The following is a 16928-nucleotide window of genomic DNA, read 5'->3' on the forward strand; positions in this document are numbered from 1 at the left end:
AGGAGGAGCTGTGTGCTGCTTAATGATGAGCGGCTTCCCGAAGGAATGACATGCCACCTGCTCAGACGCACGGAGCCTGTGATATTTGTGTGCGCGAGTGCTTTCTCAGAACTCAGAGAGCATCACTCTGGCCTTTACAGCCCTTTTATTATTTTGTCATTATTTTCTAGGAGCCATTTTGAAAAATTGATTTTTTTTTTCTTATTTCCTAAATACTGTAAAAATAAAAAATGTTTGTCCTCAGTGGTGGTGAGTTTCGGTTAAAAGCCTCTAGTTGGAAAGGGATGGCGGTCTAGAGCGGAGGGTGGCAATCTACCACCCGGGCGCCAGGCCTGCCACCCGCCCTGCAGCACGGCCATGGCAGGTGCCTTTTAAGTCACCACAGCAGAGTGAGTTGTGACAAAAGCTATATGACCTGCAAAGCCTGAAATATTTACTATCAGGCCCCAAAAAGGTTGTCCACCGCTGGTCTAAAATAATGGCAGGTTTTGATTTTATTTTTAAATTCTGATTTTAGCATGCTTCTCCAGGTGTGCGAAAGCAAGACAGTGTAACAGTTAGAAACCGGTGTTCCAGACGAGAGCAAGTGCGTTCAGGTTCTGTTTCTGCCATTTACTGGCTGTGTGACTCTGGGCAAGTCACTAAACCACTCTGTGCTTTGGCTTCTTCGCCTGTACATGGGGACGATACTTTCCTTATGGGGTCATTATGCTGATTAGATGAGTTAATATACAGAAAACAGGGAGCAAAGGGTGTGGCACAGAGTAAGTGACAAGTAAGTACTCATTATTCTTCTTGCCTTGGTAATTGATAATTGCTTTTAATCGGCATATAAAATTGAGAACACATGGTTTATCTTAAAAAAACAACTTATTTGTGAACTTCAGAGTTTAATACAGTTAGGCTGTACAGAATGATTTTTATTTCATGTTCACCCCCTCAGTTCTCTTAAATCAATATCCATGCCTTGCATTTCCAGCTGTTGTTGATGAAATCCATTCACTGATAGAGCAAAGCCGAAGACTGATCATTGTTCTAAGTACAAGCTACATGCTTAACGAAGTGAGGTATGAACTCGAGAGTGGACTCCATGAGGCGCTGGTGGAGAGGAAAATTAAAATCATATTAATTGAATTTACACCCGTCAGTGACTTCACATTCTTGCCCCAGTCACTACAGCTTCTGAAATCTCACAGAGTTCTGAAGTGGAAGGCTGACAAATCTCTCCCATATAACTCAAGGTTCTGGAAAAACCTTCTTTACCTGATGCCTGCAAAAACGGTCCAGCCACGCAGAGGGGAATGCGAAGCCGAGCCCGTGCTGGCCGGGTCCTGCCCTTAGGGAAGCCAGGGGGCAAGCTGCGAGTGCTGGGGGCTGAGGAAGGCGCCTGCTCCCACTGCGGGCAGGGGTGGCTCCTCCGTTTCACTCCAAGGAAATCCCGCTCCCAGTTCCCCATGAAGCTTCGCCGGCTGCCTGCCCGAAGGAGGCCGTGGGAGCAAGCTGCCGAGGTCCCCGAAGACCCTGGGACCTACAGAAGGGGCTCTCCTGTCTCCTCCTCCACAGCTGGGCTTGCGGCTGGGGATTATGCAAGCGCCGCAAGCCATTCAAAAGGGCACTGTAAGAGTTTTGAATGAGAACCATCAAACTAAAGGATTTTAAGTTTATTACTGGCATTTCTACGAGCCAGTAGGTGACATTGGACGGGCACAGGGCCGACACCGACACTCTCACACATGAGCCACCGCCTCTCAACACGGGGACAGTGCTGGGCGGGGAGCTGGCATGGGGAGCCCCGGGGCAGGGCGAGGCTCGGCCGTGCTCCCTGTGGCCCCGCAGCAGCTGCAGCCCCGGTTGTTGGAGCACGGCCCCGGCCCTGCGCTGGGCATGCTTAACTGGGCCTATATGTAGCAACTTCTTAAAGGCAACCCAAAGCAACTTTTTATCTTTCAGGATAAACACAGGTTTTAATTAAAATAGTTCTCCTGATCTTTCCAAATTGGTCACAAACATTTGTTGATTCTACATAAATATTTATGTGCAGGATGGGTGCCAGATCATATTAGCCATTAGGCAACAAAGAATGGTAGTTACTTGCTTGAGTTTTTAAAAGGTTGCATATCAGATGCCGGAAGGTGGGAGCAGCATGGCATGGTGGTTTGGTGTGAGCTGTGCAGCCAGGAGGCGTGAGCTCAAGTCCTGGCTTTGCTGCTTACTTCTGTGAACCCTGGAGCCTTTCCTAGGATCTGTGCCTCAGTTTGCTGATCTGGAATACATGAGAACTATACCTACTTCAGGGGCACTAAATGAATAAAGTCAGACAACATTCTGTTAGTGTTGTTATTACTATTATTGTTATTATTATTGATTAGTACTTAGATCAATTTTTTAATCGTCACTCAAGGATATGTTTTTATTGACTGTTTTAGAGAGGGAGAAGGGAGAGAGAGAAACATTGATGTGAGAAACACCTATTGGTTGCCTCCTGTACATGCCCTGACCAGGAATAGAGCCCGCAGCCTGTGCTGTACAGGATGGACTCCCCATGAGCCACCCAGTCAGGGCTAGGGCTGCGTTTTAGCTGTGGGGTCCACTGGGAGCCGAGAGCGGAAGGAAAGAGACTGGAAAGGCAGCTACCCTGGGCAACAGCTGTGCACACAGGGAATGTACAAAAGTACCGGAGGCCAAAGGTGGCTCTTCACTGCACGTGTGCAAGTTGTGACATTGGAAGACATACCTGTCTCCCTAAGAGCTGAGCTGGGCCTCCATGATGCCTCACAGCAAGTCTGTCCGGGGAAGCACAGAGTGAGGGACAAACAGCGTAAAGAGAAAGGACCACGCGGGTGGGTGGGGAGCCTGGGCTGCCGTGCGAATGCGCCAGAGCCGCGAGGGCAGGGCCTCTCACAGCTGAGCGCATGTCACCGAAAGTTCAGGTGACATTTTCATTAGATTTCCAGTGTCAGCAAGTGATTTGACTTTCATAGAGCTTACAGTGTCGTGTCCTCGCTGTATTGGCTAAAAGCTAAAAAATTGTATTACATGTTTTAGATGTGAAAATGGTCAGGAGAAATTTTATTGCTGTCATCATTGTCTCTAATTCATAGAATAATTGTGCTTTTCTCTTTTATTATGTATGCTTAAAATATATTGAATTATTTTTTAGTAAGTGTATTAAATATATATATTCAATATATCTTATCTAATAAAGAGGGACTATGCAAATTGACTGTCACACCATACCAGTCAAGATGGCTGTGCCCACAGCAGGGGCCAAGTTCCCCAAATGAGCCTTAACAAGCAATTAGCAGGGGCCTGAGGCTGCACCCCCCCACCTGGTGGGGCTTGACACGGGACCTCAGGGCATGTCCCCTGCCCAGCAGGGCTTTACCGGGGACCTCAGGCCGTGCCCCCCACCTCGGCACCAGGCCGGGGGACCCGAGGCTGCACCCCCCACCAGGTGGGGCTTGATAGGGAACCTCAGGTCACACCCCCTGCCCACAAGGCTTGACAGGAGACCTCAGGCCATACCCCCCGCCTGTGGGGCTTGATGGGGACCTCAAGGTGTACCCCCTGTCCCGGCCTGGGCCAGGGGACCTCAGGCCACACCCTCCACCCAGCGGGGCTTGATGGGGTGGCACCGGCCGGGTCTGGATCTCACCCAGTGGGGCTGGGGCTGGCTGGTTCTGGGTCTTGTGTGATTTTGAGGTGCCACACACTTGGGCGGGGAATTGACTCTGGGTCCCATAGCACACCCCAGACTCTGACAGGAAGATTTTCATATACATTTTACTAATTTTTTTTCATCTCTGACACTTCTATTGTAGAGGAAGGGCAAATAGCAATATTAAAGTATTTCCTCTAATTAATTCCCTTTTAATGTGCACAAATTTTGTGCACCAGGCCACTAGTGCTTTAATATATACCAGTATTGATGAACCATGGGCCTAGTGACTTCAGTTTGAAAAGTCTCAATGTCTGTGTCATTAAGATTCCAGTCCTCATTCTCTGTGTAGATACCGCCTGTGTGACTGGATGTGGGTCGCCCTGCAGCACCTTTCTCGGCCAATGGACTGCTTTGTACTTGCCTCTGCGTTTCACATTCCACCTGGAGCATAACGAGAATGCCTTCCTCTCACAAGGCCGCGTGACCCCAACGTGTGCGGCTAGTTAGTGTGCAATGCAGTTACATTTAAGTATGACACTGTCCACTGGGGACCAAGGAATGACTTTTACTGATAGAATAAAGTCATTCTCTTCGGTGACTCAGATGCCCTTAAATGGTGGCTTCTGTTCCCGAGAGCCAGTGACTATCCAGCTCCCGAGATGCAGAAAGAAAGACAGGCATGCTTAGTATGTACTGGAAGCATGTGCGAAATTACAGTTACACGCTCTTTAAGCAGAGAGGGTCCTTATCACCCACATGCCCACACCCAGGAACTGGAGGCAGGGTGAGTGCAGGACCTGCCCAGGGCACCCTGCCGGCCGGCCGGTGTGAGGCTGGGACAGAGCTGCTCTGCTCTCTCTTTGGAATTACCTGTTGGACAGTGAGGGGCGGGGAGGGGGGGAAGTTTTTGGAGGCTGAGGGCCCTTTCCTGGGGGGCACCAACTCAGACTGCCAAAGACAGAGTCCTGCAGAGAGGAAGCGGGCTGCTTAGGACTGGCTCCGAGGAGACAAGATGACCACCAAGAGCCTTCGGCTTTCTTCTAGGCTCCCTGGGTGAGGATGCCAGGACAGCACCGGAGACCTCTGCCGGTCTGTGACCACCTGGCTGGGTATGCCTACTGTGGCACCCGCCAGGAGAGGGGACTCAGGACTGACAGCCAGGAGCTCACCTCTGCTGATGCTGAATGGTTGGGCAGGGGCTGACCAGGACTGTCCGCAAGGGGCCAGGAGAACCGAGCTCCCCTGCATGTGTCAGCCCACATGCTTGTCTGGGACAGGGACACTGGCAAGATGGGTCCGAGGCTGAATTGAAACATAGTTTTAAAGACTCAGATAAAGGAATTTGCCACTTTGGCCTGAAGCACAGCTCCAGAGAGGAGATCCAGGGTGGGGGAAGCCATCATTTGAGTAGAAGCTTCTCTGAGAGATCGGTTGCTCGAGCAACAAGTTCTGTATCAGGAGCAAGCCACAAGCCTAACAGGAAGTAGGGTGTGTGTGCAGCGAGGGTGGAGCGGGGCCAGCCGCACTGGTGCCCCCTGGGAGTGGCCCCAATGCTGGCGGGAAGCTCCGGGCCAGTGCCCACGATTCTGTGTGGGGCTTGGGAGACCTGCTTTCACCTCCATATGGACTATTCTGTGGGTGCACCCAGGGCGATACCCCATTCAGACAACTGCTACAACTTGATGTGTGTATTTAATAATTAATGGGGTGAGCATGTTAAAAATTGTGTTTTCAGGGTCCTTGGTTCCTCAGAGGTGCCTGTACTTGCTTTTTCTTGTTTAGTCACATCTGTAATTAAACCCCTGATAGCAGGTTACACAATCATCAGTGCAGACAGCCTCATCTTGTCCCCTCTTCAGTGGGGGGCCCGAGTGTTTCCTCAGGGAGTACAGTCCTCTTACATGTCAGCACCACGTATGCATATGGAGCTCATTGAATTAAGTACATCTCCAGTAGTTCCACTTTCATTACATAATTTTTTAACACAAATTGGTGTTGACTTTTGTCCAATGACTTTTCTACAACTACAGATATTATCAAATAATTTTTCTCCTTAGAGAATATTAATGTTTTCATAACATCTAACCAGTCTTGCATTTTTGGAATAAATTCCTCTTCATCCTAATGTATTAAAAAAAAATCTATGTATTTAATTCACTAATATTTTATTTAGAAATTTGCATATTTGTTTCTAAGCAAGTTCAAAAAAAATCAATCGACTTTTTTTTACGTGTGTATGTGCAACCCTTAAATATTCAATTGAGAAAGTTCCTGACCATGAAAGGTCAAGGTGAACAACAAATGGAGCTTGGAGGAAATGGAAACAAGCCAAAGGAAAAACATATTCAAAAGCTAACTTTAATATTCTCAGACAAGCAAGAAATGATGTCACATTAGAGCATAATAGATTTGGGCATTAAAAGATAAAAGAGCTGAGATGGAAAAAAAAAAAACAAAAAACAACTATCAGGGTTGGAGGTTGTGAGGTGTCTCCCAGAATGTAAAACCAAAAGCCAAATAATTTGCAAAAGTGGGGTGAGGGAGTATTAGAACATTCGCCTAAATCAAAGTAATAGAATATCTATACAATGAGTGTCAGGGCCAGCCTGACAGGGTTGAGCCGGGCTGAGGCAGGGAGGTGGGAATTGAGAAAAGAAAGAAAGACAGGAAAGCGGGGTCGGGAGGACCCCAGTTCTCTTGATGAACTGAAGCGAGTTTATTAGCTATACAATCCTATTTATACACAACACACTGAATAGGAGATCTGTCAAGAGGAATGTATTCTCTGTTCCTCTTAATCTCTAAGGGAGAGACACAGCAGAAGGACAAGTTCTCAGTACAGCATATCTCAGTAAATAGTTACAGACTTCTTGGTAAGCTATGAAAGGCTGTTCTCATTCTACAAATGTTGCTCTCATTCTACTGATAATCGCCATCCAAAGAAGTCTGGGAAAACTGTGTGGGTAAGGGTCCCAGCCTTGCTAGCCCCTTCAGGTGCAAGGACCTTCCCAGCTTACATCTGGCCCCCAACAGATCCCCCTTCTTTGTTTTTTAGGCGAAGTTTATGTAGTTCTATTTGTAGGGATCGGATGCTGGATCCGATGGTTCGGAAGCAGACTGGAAGTAAACAGAGAATAATGAGAGCAAGGATAACAACAGTTAATAGAGACCAAATAAAAGACTGTAATCCATGAAAGAACATAAGGCTTTGAATTTCATTAAAAATATTCTGTGCTACTTCGCTAGGAGGCAATAGAGCAGAACCTGAATCATTAATAGCTTGAATCTCTCCATGTAATCTACTGATATCTAAAGTAAAGTTAGTCTGATCCCAAACTCCTAACAGGTGGTTGCGAACTCGATCCCAGTGCCACATAGTACCATTATATATCTTGGGGGTGACACAAATCCAATCAAACTCAGCATGACACCGAAGGGTAGAACGCACTTTCAAGCTGTGCATTTGATTTCCTATAAGGAGCACAGCTTCTTCTAGTGCATTGAGCCTTTGTTCTATTTTCTTATCTATGGGCTCTTGAGCTCCTAAGGCATCTGAAACGTTCTTCACCAAGCTATCCACAAAATGAGCTATGTGTATTTCTTGGGTTAAAGCTATGGCCTCAGTAGTGGCAGTAGCAATGAGGGAGACTAGAGCCACGAGGCCAGCAATAAGCATTCCAATGAACCTCTTAGGGCAGCTTAGCAATTCATTCAGTTCCCTTAATACTTGGGAACCTGTATCCCTGTACCAAGGTCCAGTAATGTTAACTGGGAGCATGACAAAGGAAGGCTGATGTAATACAACCACTTCATAACCAAAGTTGTATCTAGACACACAGTTAGACAAGTTGCAATGAGTACAAGAAATTGTATACAAGTTGTCCTTAAGTACAATATTTACAATTCCAATAAGGAGAAGGTAAGGAGGAGCTACACAGGCAGTAAGACCTGTGATCACTGTAAGGTTATCATGATGCAAAGAAATGCTACCTAAAGTGGCCATAAGCTTAAATATTTCTAACTGTATTCCTCCCTGCTTGGTGGTGAGTATCTCTTCTACCCAGCCTCCAGGGGTCTCTCTAGCCTTAAAACTACTTCTGCTAGATGGCGGGTTGGGATAGGACCAATCAAGTAACTGAAAGGAATTGTTAACGGGATTATGTACCACAGCCAACTCCTGACGGCAACGCCACCAAGGTGGATATTTCAGAAATAGCCTGTATTCATTATACACACATGGAGGCAATTTGGGCGGGACACCCTGAGAGACAGTACAGGTGATGTCAGGCAGGCCATATATACTAAGGAAACATTCTCGTCGGATCCACCCCTCATACTCTTCAGGATCTCCACCTCTGCTAATGCCATGGGTATACCTTGGTGAAGGTTCTACATTATGACAGTTATTCCAATATTTAATGGCTGTAAAACATATGGGGACCCTGGTTGACCTTCCCTCATATCTATAATCTCCTGCCCATTGAGGAGTAAGAAAATCTGCACTTGATTGGCCCATGATATCTGTATCATTAACAAAAACAGGAACGCTGGGGTCATCCCAAGTAACGGCCCTGAGAAAGGGCGGATCTGGAATGTATGCCCAGTATGGAGTCTGAGCATCACAGACCCGAACAGCCAAAATTGACAGCATGGCTAGAAACAAAGTCTCAGCAGTTCGTTGTGCTCCTTGGCGAGCGACCATGGCCTCGGCCTCCGGTGTCAGCTTCTTCAGCTGTTCCCAGTTGGTGGAGACGTCCTCCGAGGCGTCCGCGATCTCCGTGGCGGCGGTGGCGGCACGGGCGCCAGTGGACCGACTCGTAGCCTCTTGAATGGCGGAGTGAGTTCTTGTTCCACTTCGTTCTCTATCTCTGGATTGTTTTTTCTCTTGTCTTCATGGCTGGAGCATTCCTGATAATTCTCTTCTGTTGCAAAAATCCACATGGTCTTGGAGTTGTTTTCTGAAAATATACAAATGTGTTCTCGACCAAAGGTAAATAAAAGAATCATATCTATAATTTAGACTTGGGATTCTTTTAATTTTTGTCCAAATGATTATCCTTTGGCTATTTTGACACCACCTATGTTTTTCATGGGTGTCTTGCTATTAGCATTATAAATGAAAAAATTAATTTTCAAGTAAAAATATTAAAGCAATTAAGGCATTTACTTAAAAGGTTATTATTCCACTATCCCCCCTTTTTATTTTTTAATATTAGGAGGTTTTTGGAAATTATGTAATGCAGTCTAGATAACTTTAAATTTTAATTTTTGTATAAAAATATGACTGCTTTAGGTTTATAGTATGTTAAGCAATTTGTCCATGAAATGAAAATTTTGGCTAATACTTTTTGAATAATTATTTATATTAATTAGTAAAATTTAATTAATCTGAAAACTTGACTACTATTTTACTGTTAAATTTAATACTTTAATAACAATCTTAGTTTATACTGTAAATATTAATGGAAAGGATTATTTTGTATCCTTGAGAAGGCCCTGAGCATTCCTGGTGTTAAGCTAGATTTATATATAGGGTAGCTGCTGTTAGCTAAGTCTCTGTTATCTGGGTATCGATTTCGGCTGGACTAAGTCTCTTTCTGTTATCTGGGTCCCGATCTGAGCTGGGCATGGGAAGCGTAGCAGCCATGGGGGCAGGAGACCTCCCTCATAAGGGGCAAGTGTTCAAGCCCCTGCATAGTTGGGGGGGTGAGGATCTGTGCCCTACCTCTGTTGACCCCCAAGTTCTCCCCTGAGGCCCCCTGCGACTGTGCCTGTCTTAGGTCACCCCTCCCTGAGGGGTCTTCCCCGTTATTGACTAACCAGCCATCCTCTGGGGCCAAGCAGGGTGATGTGAGGTTTAGTTCTGTCTCCTTAGTAGCATATGCCCCTGTGGCCTCTATGCCCAGTAACTGCCTTGGGATCCCCTCGCCTGCTGGCGGGGCCCCGGCATTGATTATGGGGAACCCAGGTTTGTTCTCCAGAGTGGGCCCAGCTCACGCTACTGGGCAAGAGACAGATCTATGGTACCAGCCACCATGAGGCTTTAACCTTAGTATGAACAGAGAGCTTAGGCAACAGTTGTAGGCAATTGGAAGAGGGACCCCCTTGGCAAAAATGGCAAGAGAGGTCAATATAGAATGCTTAAGTGCCTTCCCAGGGGGCCTTCCACACAGTGGAAGGGATAAAGTCCTTTCATGTTCTTATTAAATTGCTGCTAAACAATTAGTTTGTAAGCTTGTTTGGAATAAATATTAATATGCTGTTGTTAAATATTAAAAATTATTAATGAGCTTTTGTTATTTTAAATTATATCTTAAAATTCTACTGCTGTATTTTAAGAAATATTAAATAAGATAACTTGTTTTGCCCTTTCTTAGAGGGAAAAACTTAAAATATATATTTATTAATATTTATTTGATAAAGCTTTCTATGTGATTTCAAGTATATTAAATTGGCTTTATTAAAAAATCCTTTAAGAAAAGAGAATAAACTTTTGAAAACATTTTAGGGCCCATTAAATGTCCTACAGTCATTCCTTGATTATAGTTTTGAAATCTAACTTAAAAAACTATTAAATATATATGTGTATATATAATTTAAAGATTATATACCTTTTATAATTATTAAGAGATATTAATTAAATTAAAACTGATCTTTGTATTTAAAAATTTTGGTTGGGATTATAGAATTTATCCTCTTTTTTCAATTAGACAAATGTTGAAATTTTATTATAATTATATGATTTCTCCTAATTTATTTAACCAGAACTTTAAACTCTTAGCTGGCAAGTTAAATATTTAGTATTTCTTAATCAGTAATATTTTTAAGAATAAACTTCAAAAATACAAGACATAATCAATAGATTTAATTCTGTCCTCTAGATTTTTCGTGAGGGACATTTAGATTAATATTTTAGCATTTTGTTATTTCAGAATATCTAATTCAATTTAGCAAACTCCTAAGCCTTGGGGTGCCATTGACTGAAAATAGGTAACTATTAAAATGCAAATTAGTTATATTCTTTATACCAAGAATGGGAAACTGAGAAGCAAGCCTCTTTTTAAAAGTTGTCACTGGCAGGAAATTTTTGGCCTACCTGCTCTGTTAGGGGAAGGGAGGCTAGCCCTTCCTCTATTAGGAATTGCTTTGGGAAGCCAGCCTTAATTAAAGGGCATAGCCATCTTTTACCTGAGCTACTTAGATTTTTATAATTAATATATTTTAATAATTCTTGAGATTTAAATCTAATTTATTATTTTAAGGCATATTCTTTAGCAAATTTTTGTAACAGAGACAATTTTACTGAATGTCCTTTTTGGCCTTGAAGTTAACCTTTTAACATCCTTTATTAGTATTTAACAACTGTTCTTTATCATGGAAATGCCAACCCTGCTGCTAGAATCTAGCCAGCATCTTTTTTCCTTCGGGTTAAATTTTGCCATCTTTCTTAGGAAATAATCAGTCTTGGGTTTTATTTTGTATATTTGTAAAGAGATTTAAGCTCAAAACTCTATCTAAATGTCCAAAATCGGACAATGCGTGCCTCAGTTCCAAGCCAGTTTTCTCTTTACACGTGCACAGAAATCCCAGACGTATTTTTAAATTTCAGATCCGGTGGCATTTGCTGTAGCTGTATCGGAAATGCAAGGAATTCATCGCTTCTTCTCTATGTGGGAGGTTTTAAATCTAATGATATTTTGTTCATTTCAGTAGGCAAGGGCAGCACCCAGGGCAGACAGAATGTCTTATTTCTATGGATCCAAGGTCCAGCCCGGCACTCCCGGGGGTTGCTCGGAATAGCTCTTGTATCTATTTTGCTTTCTGGGGCGGGCTGAGTGCTGTGCAGCCTGCTGGCCTTGAGACGGCATAGGGACAGGAGGGTAAATAGACAATGCCCCTGTTATTTGCTGTGGTTGGGCTGGCCCCTTTTGGTAGTTTCCTGACTGGTGTTGAGGCAAAGAATTTCCCTGGATATCTGTCTTAGATTTACACTCATTTGCCCAATGTTTTCCTTTTTTACATTTAGGGCATAGTCCAGGTTGTTTGGGACCTCTGCCATTTCCTTTATTAACCCCTTTATTAGAAGGACACTGTTTTGCCATGTGTCCTGTTCCTCCACAAGTGTAACACTTGTGTGTTTGACTTTTCCCTGTGCTAAATTGTTGCTGAAGAATTCCTTCAATGGTGGTTCCCTTTAATGCGGCCGCAATGGCAACTCCTTCTATATATGAGGGACCAATATCTACGCAAATGCGGATATAATCTGAGAGAGTCCCCTGTCTTTGATGGGGCCGCAGTGCAGCTTGACAGGCAGTGTTGGCGTTTTCATATGCCAACTGTTTAACTATTAACATGCCAGCCTCTCCATCCACCACTACTCGGCCAACAGCCTGTAATAGCCGAGAGACAAAATCCAGATACTTTTCATCTGGCCCTTGAATAGTTTTTGAGAGCTCCTCTGTTTTCTGACCAGAGGTGGGTAACTTTTTCCAGGCTCTAATCCCAGCTCCATTAATCTGTCCATAAGCTTCCTGGGGGTATTGAATTTGATTGTGGGTATCAGCATAGACTCCTTCACCTACCAGCATTTCATAAGAAATATTAACCTGGGCCGCTCGATTACGAGAAGCTTGTTCCTTAGCCTTTTCATCATATTCTGATTTCCACAAGAGATAATCCCCTCCTGATGAACAAGCCTTGGCAATAGCTCTCCAGTCATTAGGCGGGAGAGCCTCTGAGGCCATAGCTTCCAAGATGGTTAAAGTATAAGGGGAAGTGGGCCCATACTGAGCACAGGCTGTTTTTAACTCTTTTAAGGTTTTAAAAGGAAGCGGGTCATAAGCACACTCAGGCTGTCCCGTGTGAGGATTCACCTGTTCCATAACAGGGAAGGCGTGAATGCCCAACTCCTCACCACACTTTCGTGCCTCCTGCAAGGCCATCAGAAGAGGGGAAAGTGGAACTGGTGCTGCACAAGGCAGCGGAGAGAGGCGGGAACGGCCCCCGCGGCTTCTCTTTTTCTTGCCAAGAAGCTTTAATGTTTCTAAAAAGCATTCCAACACATCCTCTATATCACTGCCCTCTTCAGTTCCAGCAGAAAAACATTCTTCCTCCTCTTCTGCCTGAACAACAGCTGTATTATCATCATGACAAAGAGCAGCAGCTTCCTCAAAATCCTCCTCATCTTGAGGAGTTAAATTGTCTTTAAAAGTTACATTATTTCTTTTTAATATACTGTCTTTTTTAGACGCCTGTTTTGTGCTATCACACGGCTTCTCCTTTTTTTCTGGTTTAAGAGACGGTTGATTATGGTCATGCCTGGGATCCAAACAATCCCGTATTAAATTCAATAAGGAAATGCAGACCTCCTGAATGAATTTTAAAAAATTTTCTACTTGCTTGTCATTAACCTTAGTTCCTCTACTATTGAGCATAAATTTTAACATTTGCCCATAAAGGGCATTTTCTCTAGATTCTAATTTCCCCATGCTTTACTCCCGATTACCAAAAAAATTGCTCCTCCCTTACCTTAACGAGTGCACTCTTTATCCGGAGGAGATCCTCACGTCGTCTCTCCAAGCCCGACGGAATTCCTCACTGTCTTTTTCCCAGTTCCTCAGTCCCTTAGCTCGGGCGCCAGATCTGTCAGGGCCAGCCTGACAGGGTTGAGCCGGGCTGAGGCAGGGAGGTGGGAATTGAGAAAAGAAAGAAAGACAGGAAAGCGTGGTCGGGAGGACTCCAGTTCTCTCGATGAACTGAAGCGAGTTTATTAGCTATACAATCCTATTTATACACCACACACTGAATAGGAGGTCTGTCAAGAGGAATGTATTCTTTGTTCCTCTTAATCTCTAAGGGAGAGACACAGCAGAAGGACAAGTTCTCAGTACAGCATATCTCAGTAAATAGTTACAGACTTCTTGGTAAGCTATGAAAGGCTGTTCTCATTCTACAAATGTTGCTCTCATTCTACTGATAACCGCCATCCAAACAAGTCTGGGAAAACCGTGGGTAAGGGTCCCAGCCTTGCTAGCCCCTTCAGGTGCAAGGACCTTGCCAGCTTACATCTGGCCCCCAACGAATGAGAATAAGCAGGCACCTTATAAAATTAGAATGGAGAAATAAAAAGAATTATTCTAGAAGTAATTAAAGGAACTATCTCAAAATTAAAGGACATGAGTTTCTAAGATACTTTCTAGATATTACCCAGCAAAATGAATAAAGAAATGTCCCTAAAATTGCAGGTAAAAATCATGTGCTCCCGAGAGTTCTATATCCAACCAAACAATTATTCAAAACTGAGGGAAAAACAGAGATGTTTTTAGATGTACAGGGCAGGGCAAAAGTAGATTTACAATTGTTTGTATGAAAAATAATACAATAATTAATAAGTAATCTACACTAATAAAAGACAAACATGCAAATTGACTATAACTTTGCTATGCATTAAGCCACGCCCACCAGCCAATCAGAGTGACTGTATGTAAATTAACCCAACCCAAATGGCAGCCGGCAGCCACGGAGCTGGAGCAAGCAAGAGGCTTGGTTGCCCCAATGGTGGAGGAAGCCAAGCTTCCCACCTGCCGCAGCTGCTCTGAGCTCCACTCAAAGCAACAAAGTTTCAATTATCAATTATAGAAGATGAATAAACCCCAGATACTTGCTTTCAGCTGGCTGTGGCCACAGAGCTGGAGCAAGCAGGAGGCATAGGTTGCCCCTGGCGATGGAGGAAGCCAAGCCTCCCTCCCTCCTGCCTTGGCTGGCTCTGAGCTCCTCTCAATGCTACAAAGTTTCAATTATAGAAGGTAAATAAATCCCAGAATAAAAAAAAAGGAAAGGCTGGGAGCTTCTGTTGCTGGAAGGTCCCCAGTGGGAGGGGTCTTGACCAGCCTGCAAACAGCCATCAGCCCCTCACCCAGGCTGGCCAGGCACCCCAGTGGGGACCCCCACTCTTAAGGGGGTGTGGCCAGCTGCAAACAGTCATCAGCCCCTCACCCAGGCTGGCCAGGCACCCCAGTGGGGACCCCCACCCTGATCCAGGACACCCTTCAGGGAAAACCAGTTGGCCCCCACCCATGCACCAGGCCTCTATCCTATATAATAAAAGGGTAATATACAAATTGACCCTAACAGCAGAAAGACTGGGAATGTCTGGTCGCTATGACACACACTGACCACCAGGGGGCAGATGCTCAATGCAGGAGCTTTCCCCTGGTGGTCAGTGTGCTCCCACATGGGGGAGCTCTGCTCAGCCACAAGCCAGGCTGATGGCTGCCAGCACAGCGGTGGTGGTGGGAGCCTCTCCTGCTTCCTCAGCAGCACTAAGGATGTCCGACTGCAGCTTAGGTCTGCTCCCTGCTTGTAAGTGGACATCCCCTGAGGGCTGCTGGGCTGCAAGAGGGATGTATGACTGCCAGCTTGGGCTCAATCCCCCAGGGAGCGGGCCTAAGCCAGCAAGTGGACATCCTCTGAGGGGTCCCAGACTGCAAGAGGGCATAGGCCGGGTTGAGGGACCCCCCCCAAGTGCACAAATTTTTGTGCACTGGGCCTCTAGTAATACAATAATAAACTTTGTGCTTCACATACTTCACATACTTGCTTTTGTCACACCTTGTGTAAGGCCTCAAGGTATTTGCCTCCTGGGCTGGGGTCTATGGAAGAGGTGCTCCTCCAACAAGACCGTTTTCTAAGAAAACAGCTTAGGTTCCGCTTAGGGTCCCCCTGAGAGTGGGGTGACAGCATCTCCAGGCGGATGGTCAGAGGAACCCATGGTGGGAGAACAAGCTCCAGGCAGACTGTTTCAGGGAGAGAGATTTCCTCAGGTGTTGAATGCACTGAGCAGCGACTTCCATTTCTGGTGGAGAGCTCAGAAGTCAACAAAGGATCGGTATAGAGAAATGTAATCAAATGAGAAAAAATAGGTATTAGCTTCAAGTGAAGCAAAAGTGGGGACATGCAAAGAAAACCATAAATAATAGTTATGTGGTCAAAATGGGGTAAACATTAAATCTTTAACTAAAATTATGATTTAATTATATTTGGAGTCTAAAGGGGGAGAATGTGTTTGTGGTGGCAGAGGGTGGGGTAAGGCATACCTTTCATTATTAGGAAGTCAACAGATTATATCCGAAACTTTGTTCAAAGTCAATGTTCTTACAAAAACAGGCTATCCTTTGCCTCCTGATCAGTCCTGCTCCAGGTGTTGCAGTATCGTCCACACCCATGTTCACTGGGCACAGTCTCTGGAAGGGCAAATCTACTGGAAGCTTCTCTATCCTGTTTGTGGTCTCTGCTGTGTTCAACCTGTTCGCCCTCTTTTCTTCTTGAAACCGCCCTTGGATTTGTGAAATCGCTCCCTCCTGGTTCTTGTAGCACTATTTTCACATTTCCCATTGCTTTCATGGTTTCTATTTCTCTTTCCCAGGCCCCTCCTTTCTTCAAATTTCCAGGTACTTTTCTGGACTCTTCATTTCTTCTTGTGCTGCATATTCCCCTTGCCCATCACCTCAGCTAACCTATCAATAAATCTCTGAGTAGCTGAGATTTGTTTATTGAGTCTAGAGTCATATACTCGGTTGCAGATTGGGTAGGATTATCTAGAAATATTTATAGTGTCTAGTACTCAACCATTTACACTGATCTCATTCTAGAGGTAAAGGCTCGGTGCATGGACTTTGTGCAAGAGTAGGCCTACTTTCCCCCAGATGCCGGCACTGGCTTCCCTCTGGCACCTGGAATCCAGGTTTCCTTTTGACACCCTGGACCTGGGCTTCCCTCCAGCTGCTGGCAGGCACCGGGGACCCGGGCTTCCCTTTCAGCCCTGGCTTCATCCGGAAGGTCGTCTGGTCTAATTAGCATATTATGCTTTTATTATTATAGACTAGAGGCCTGGTGCATGAAATTTGTGCACGGGGTGGCGGGGGGGAGAGAGGCTCAGCCCAGCCTGCACCCTCTCCAATCCGGGACTCGTTGGGGGATGTCCGACTGCTGGTTTAGTCCCAATGATCATCTGGCCTAAACTGATGGTTGAACATCCCTCTCACAATCCGGGACCATTGGCTCCTAACTGCTCACTTGCCTGCTTGCCTGATCGCCCCTAACTGCCCACCCCCCCGCTGGCCTGGTCGCCTCTTACTGCCCCCCCTGCTAGCCTGGTCACCACCAACTGCCCCCCACTGGCCTGGTTGCCCCTTACAGCCCCCATGCCAGCCTGGTCACCCCCAACTGCCCTGCCTGCAGACCTAGTCGCCCCATGCAGCCTGCTGCT

At 45.3% G+C, this 16928-nt stretch overlaps 2 protein-coding genes across 9 annotated transcripts in view; one reads left to right on the plus strand and one right to left on the minus strand.

Annotated features, from left to right (window-relative positions):
• The window catches only part of IL18R1 (interleukin 18 receptor 1), a 30646-nt gene extending 28299 nt beyond the window's left edge, over positions 1–2347 (plus strand). For all 8 annotated transcript variants that reach the window (XM_036355425.1, XM_036355423.1, XM_036355429.1 and 5 more), the window contains one exon: positions 980–2347. In XM_036355425.1, coding sequence (XP_036211318.1) covers positions 980–1341 — 362 coding nt within the window. In that variant the 3' untranslated portion in view covers positions 1342–2347. The remainder of the gene's footprint in view (positions 1–979) is intronic.
• Positions 2348–6615: 4268 nt separating this feature from the next.
• On the minus strand, positions 6616–13398 carry LOC118679143 (endogenous retrovirus group K member 25 Env polyprotein). The gene is made up of 2 exons (XM_036355539.1): positions 13190–13398; positions 6616–8619 (listed from the first exon to the last, which is right to left on the minus strand). The coding sequence occupies exon 2, from the start codon at positions 8361–8363 to the stop codon at positions 6675–6677; it is 1689 nt and encodes a 562-aa protein (XP_036211432.1). The 5' UTR covers positions 8364–8619; positions 13190–13398; the 3' UTR covers positions 6616–6674.
• Positions 13399–16928: the final 3530 nt, after the last annotated feature.

This window comes from Myotis myotis, unplaced genomic scaffold (genome assembly GCF_014108235.1).
Source record: "Myotis myotis isolate mMyoMyo1 unplaced genomic scaffold, mMyoMyo1.p scaffold_m19_p_22, whole genome shotgun sequence".
Taxonomy (NCBI): domain Eukaryota; kingdom Metazoa; phylum Chordata; class Mammalia; order Chiroptera; family Vespertilionidae; genus Myotis; species Myotis myotis.

Coding starts and splice junctions, on each gene's coding strand:
- LOC118679143 (XM_036355539.1), bottom strand. CDS start 8,363: ATGGTCGCTCGCCAAGGAGCACAACGAACTGCTGAGACTTTGTTTCTA.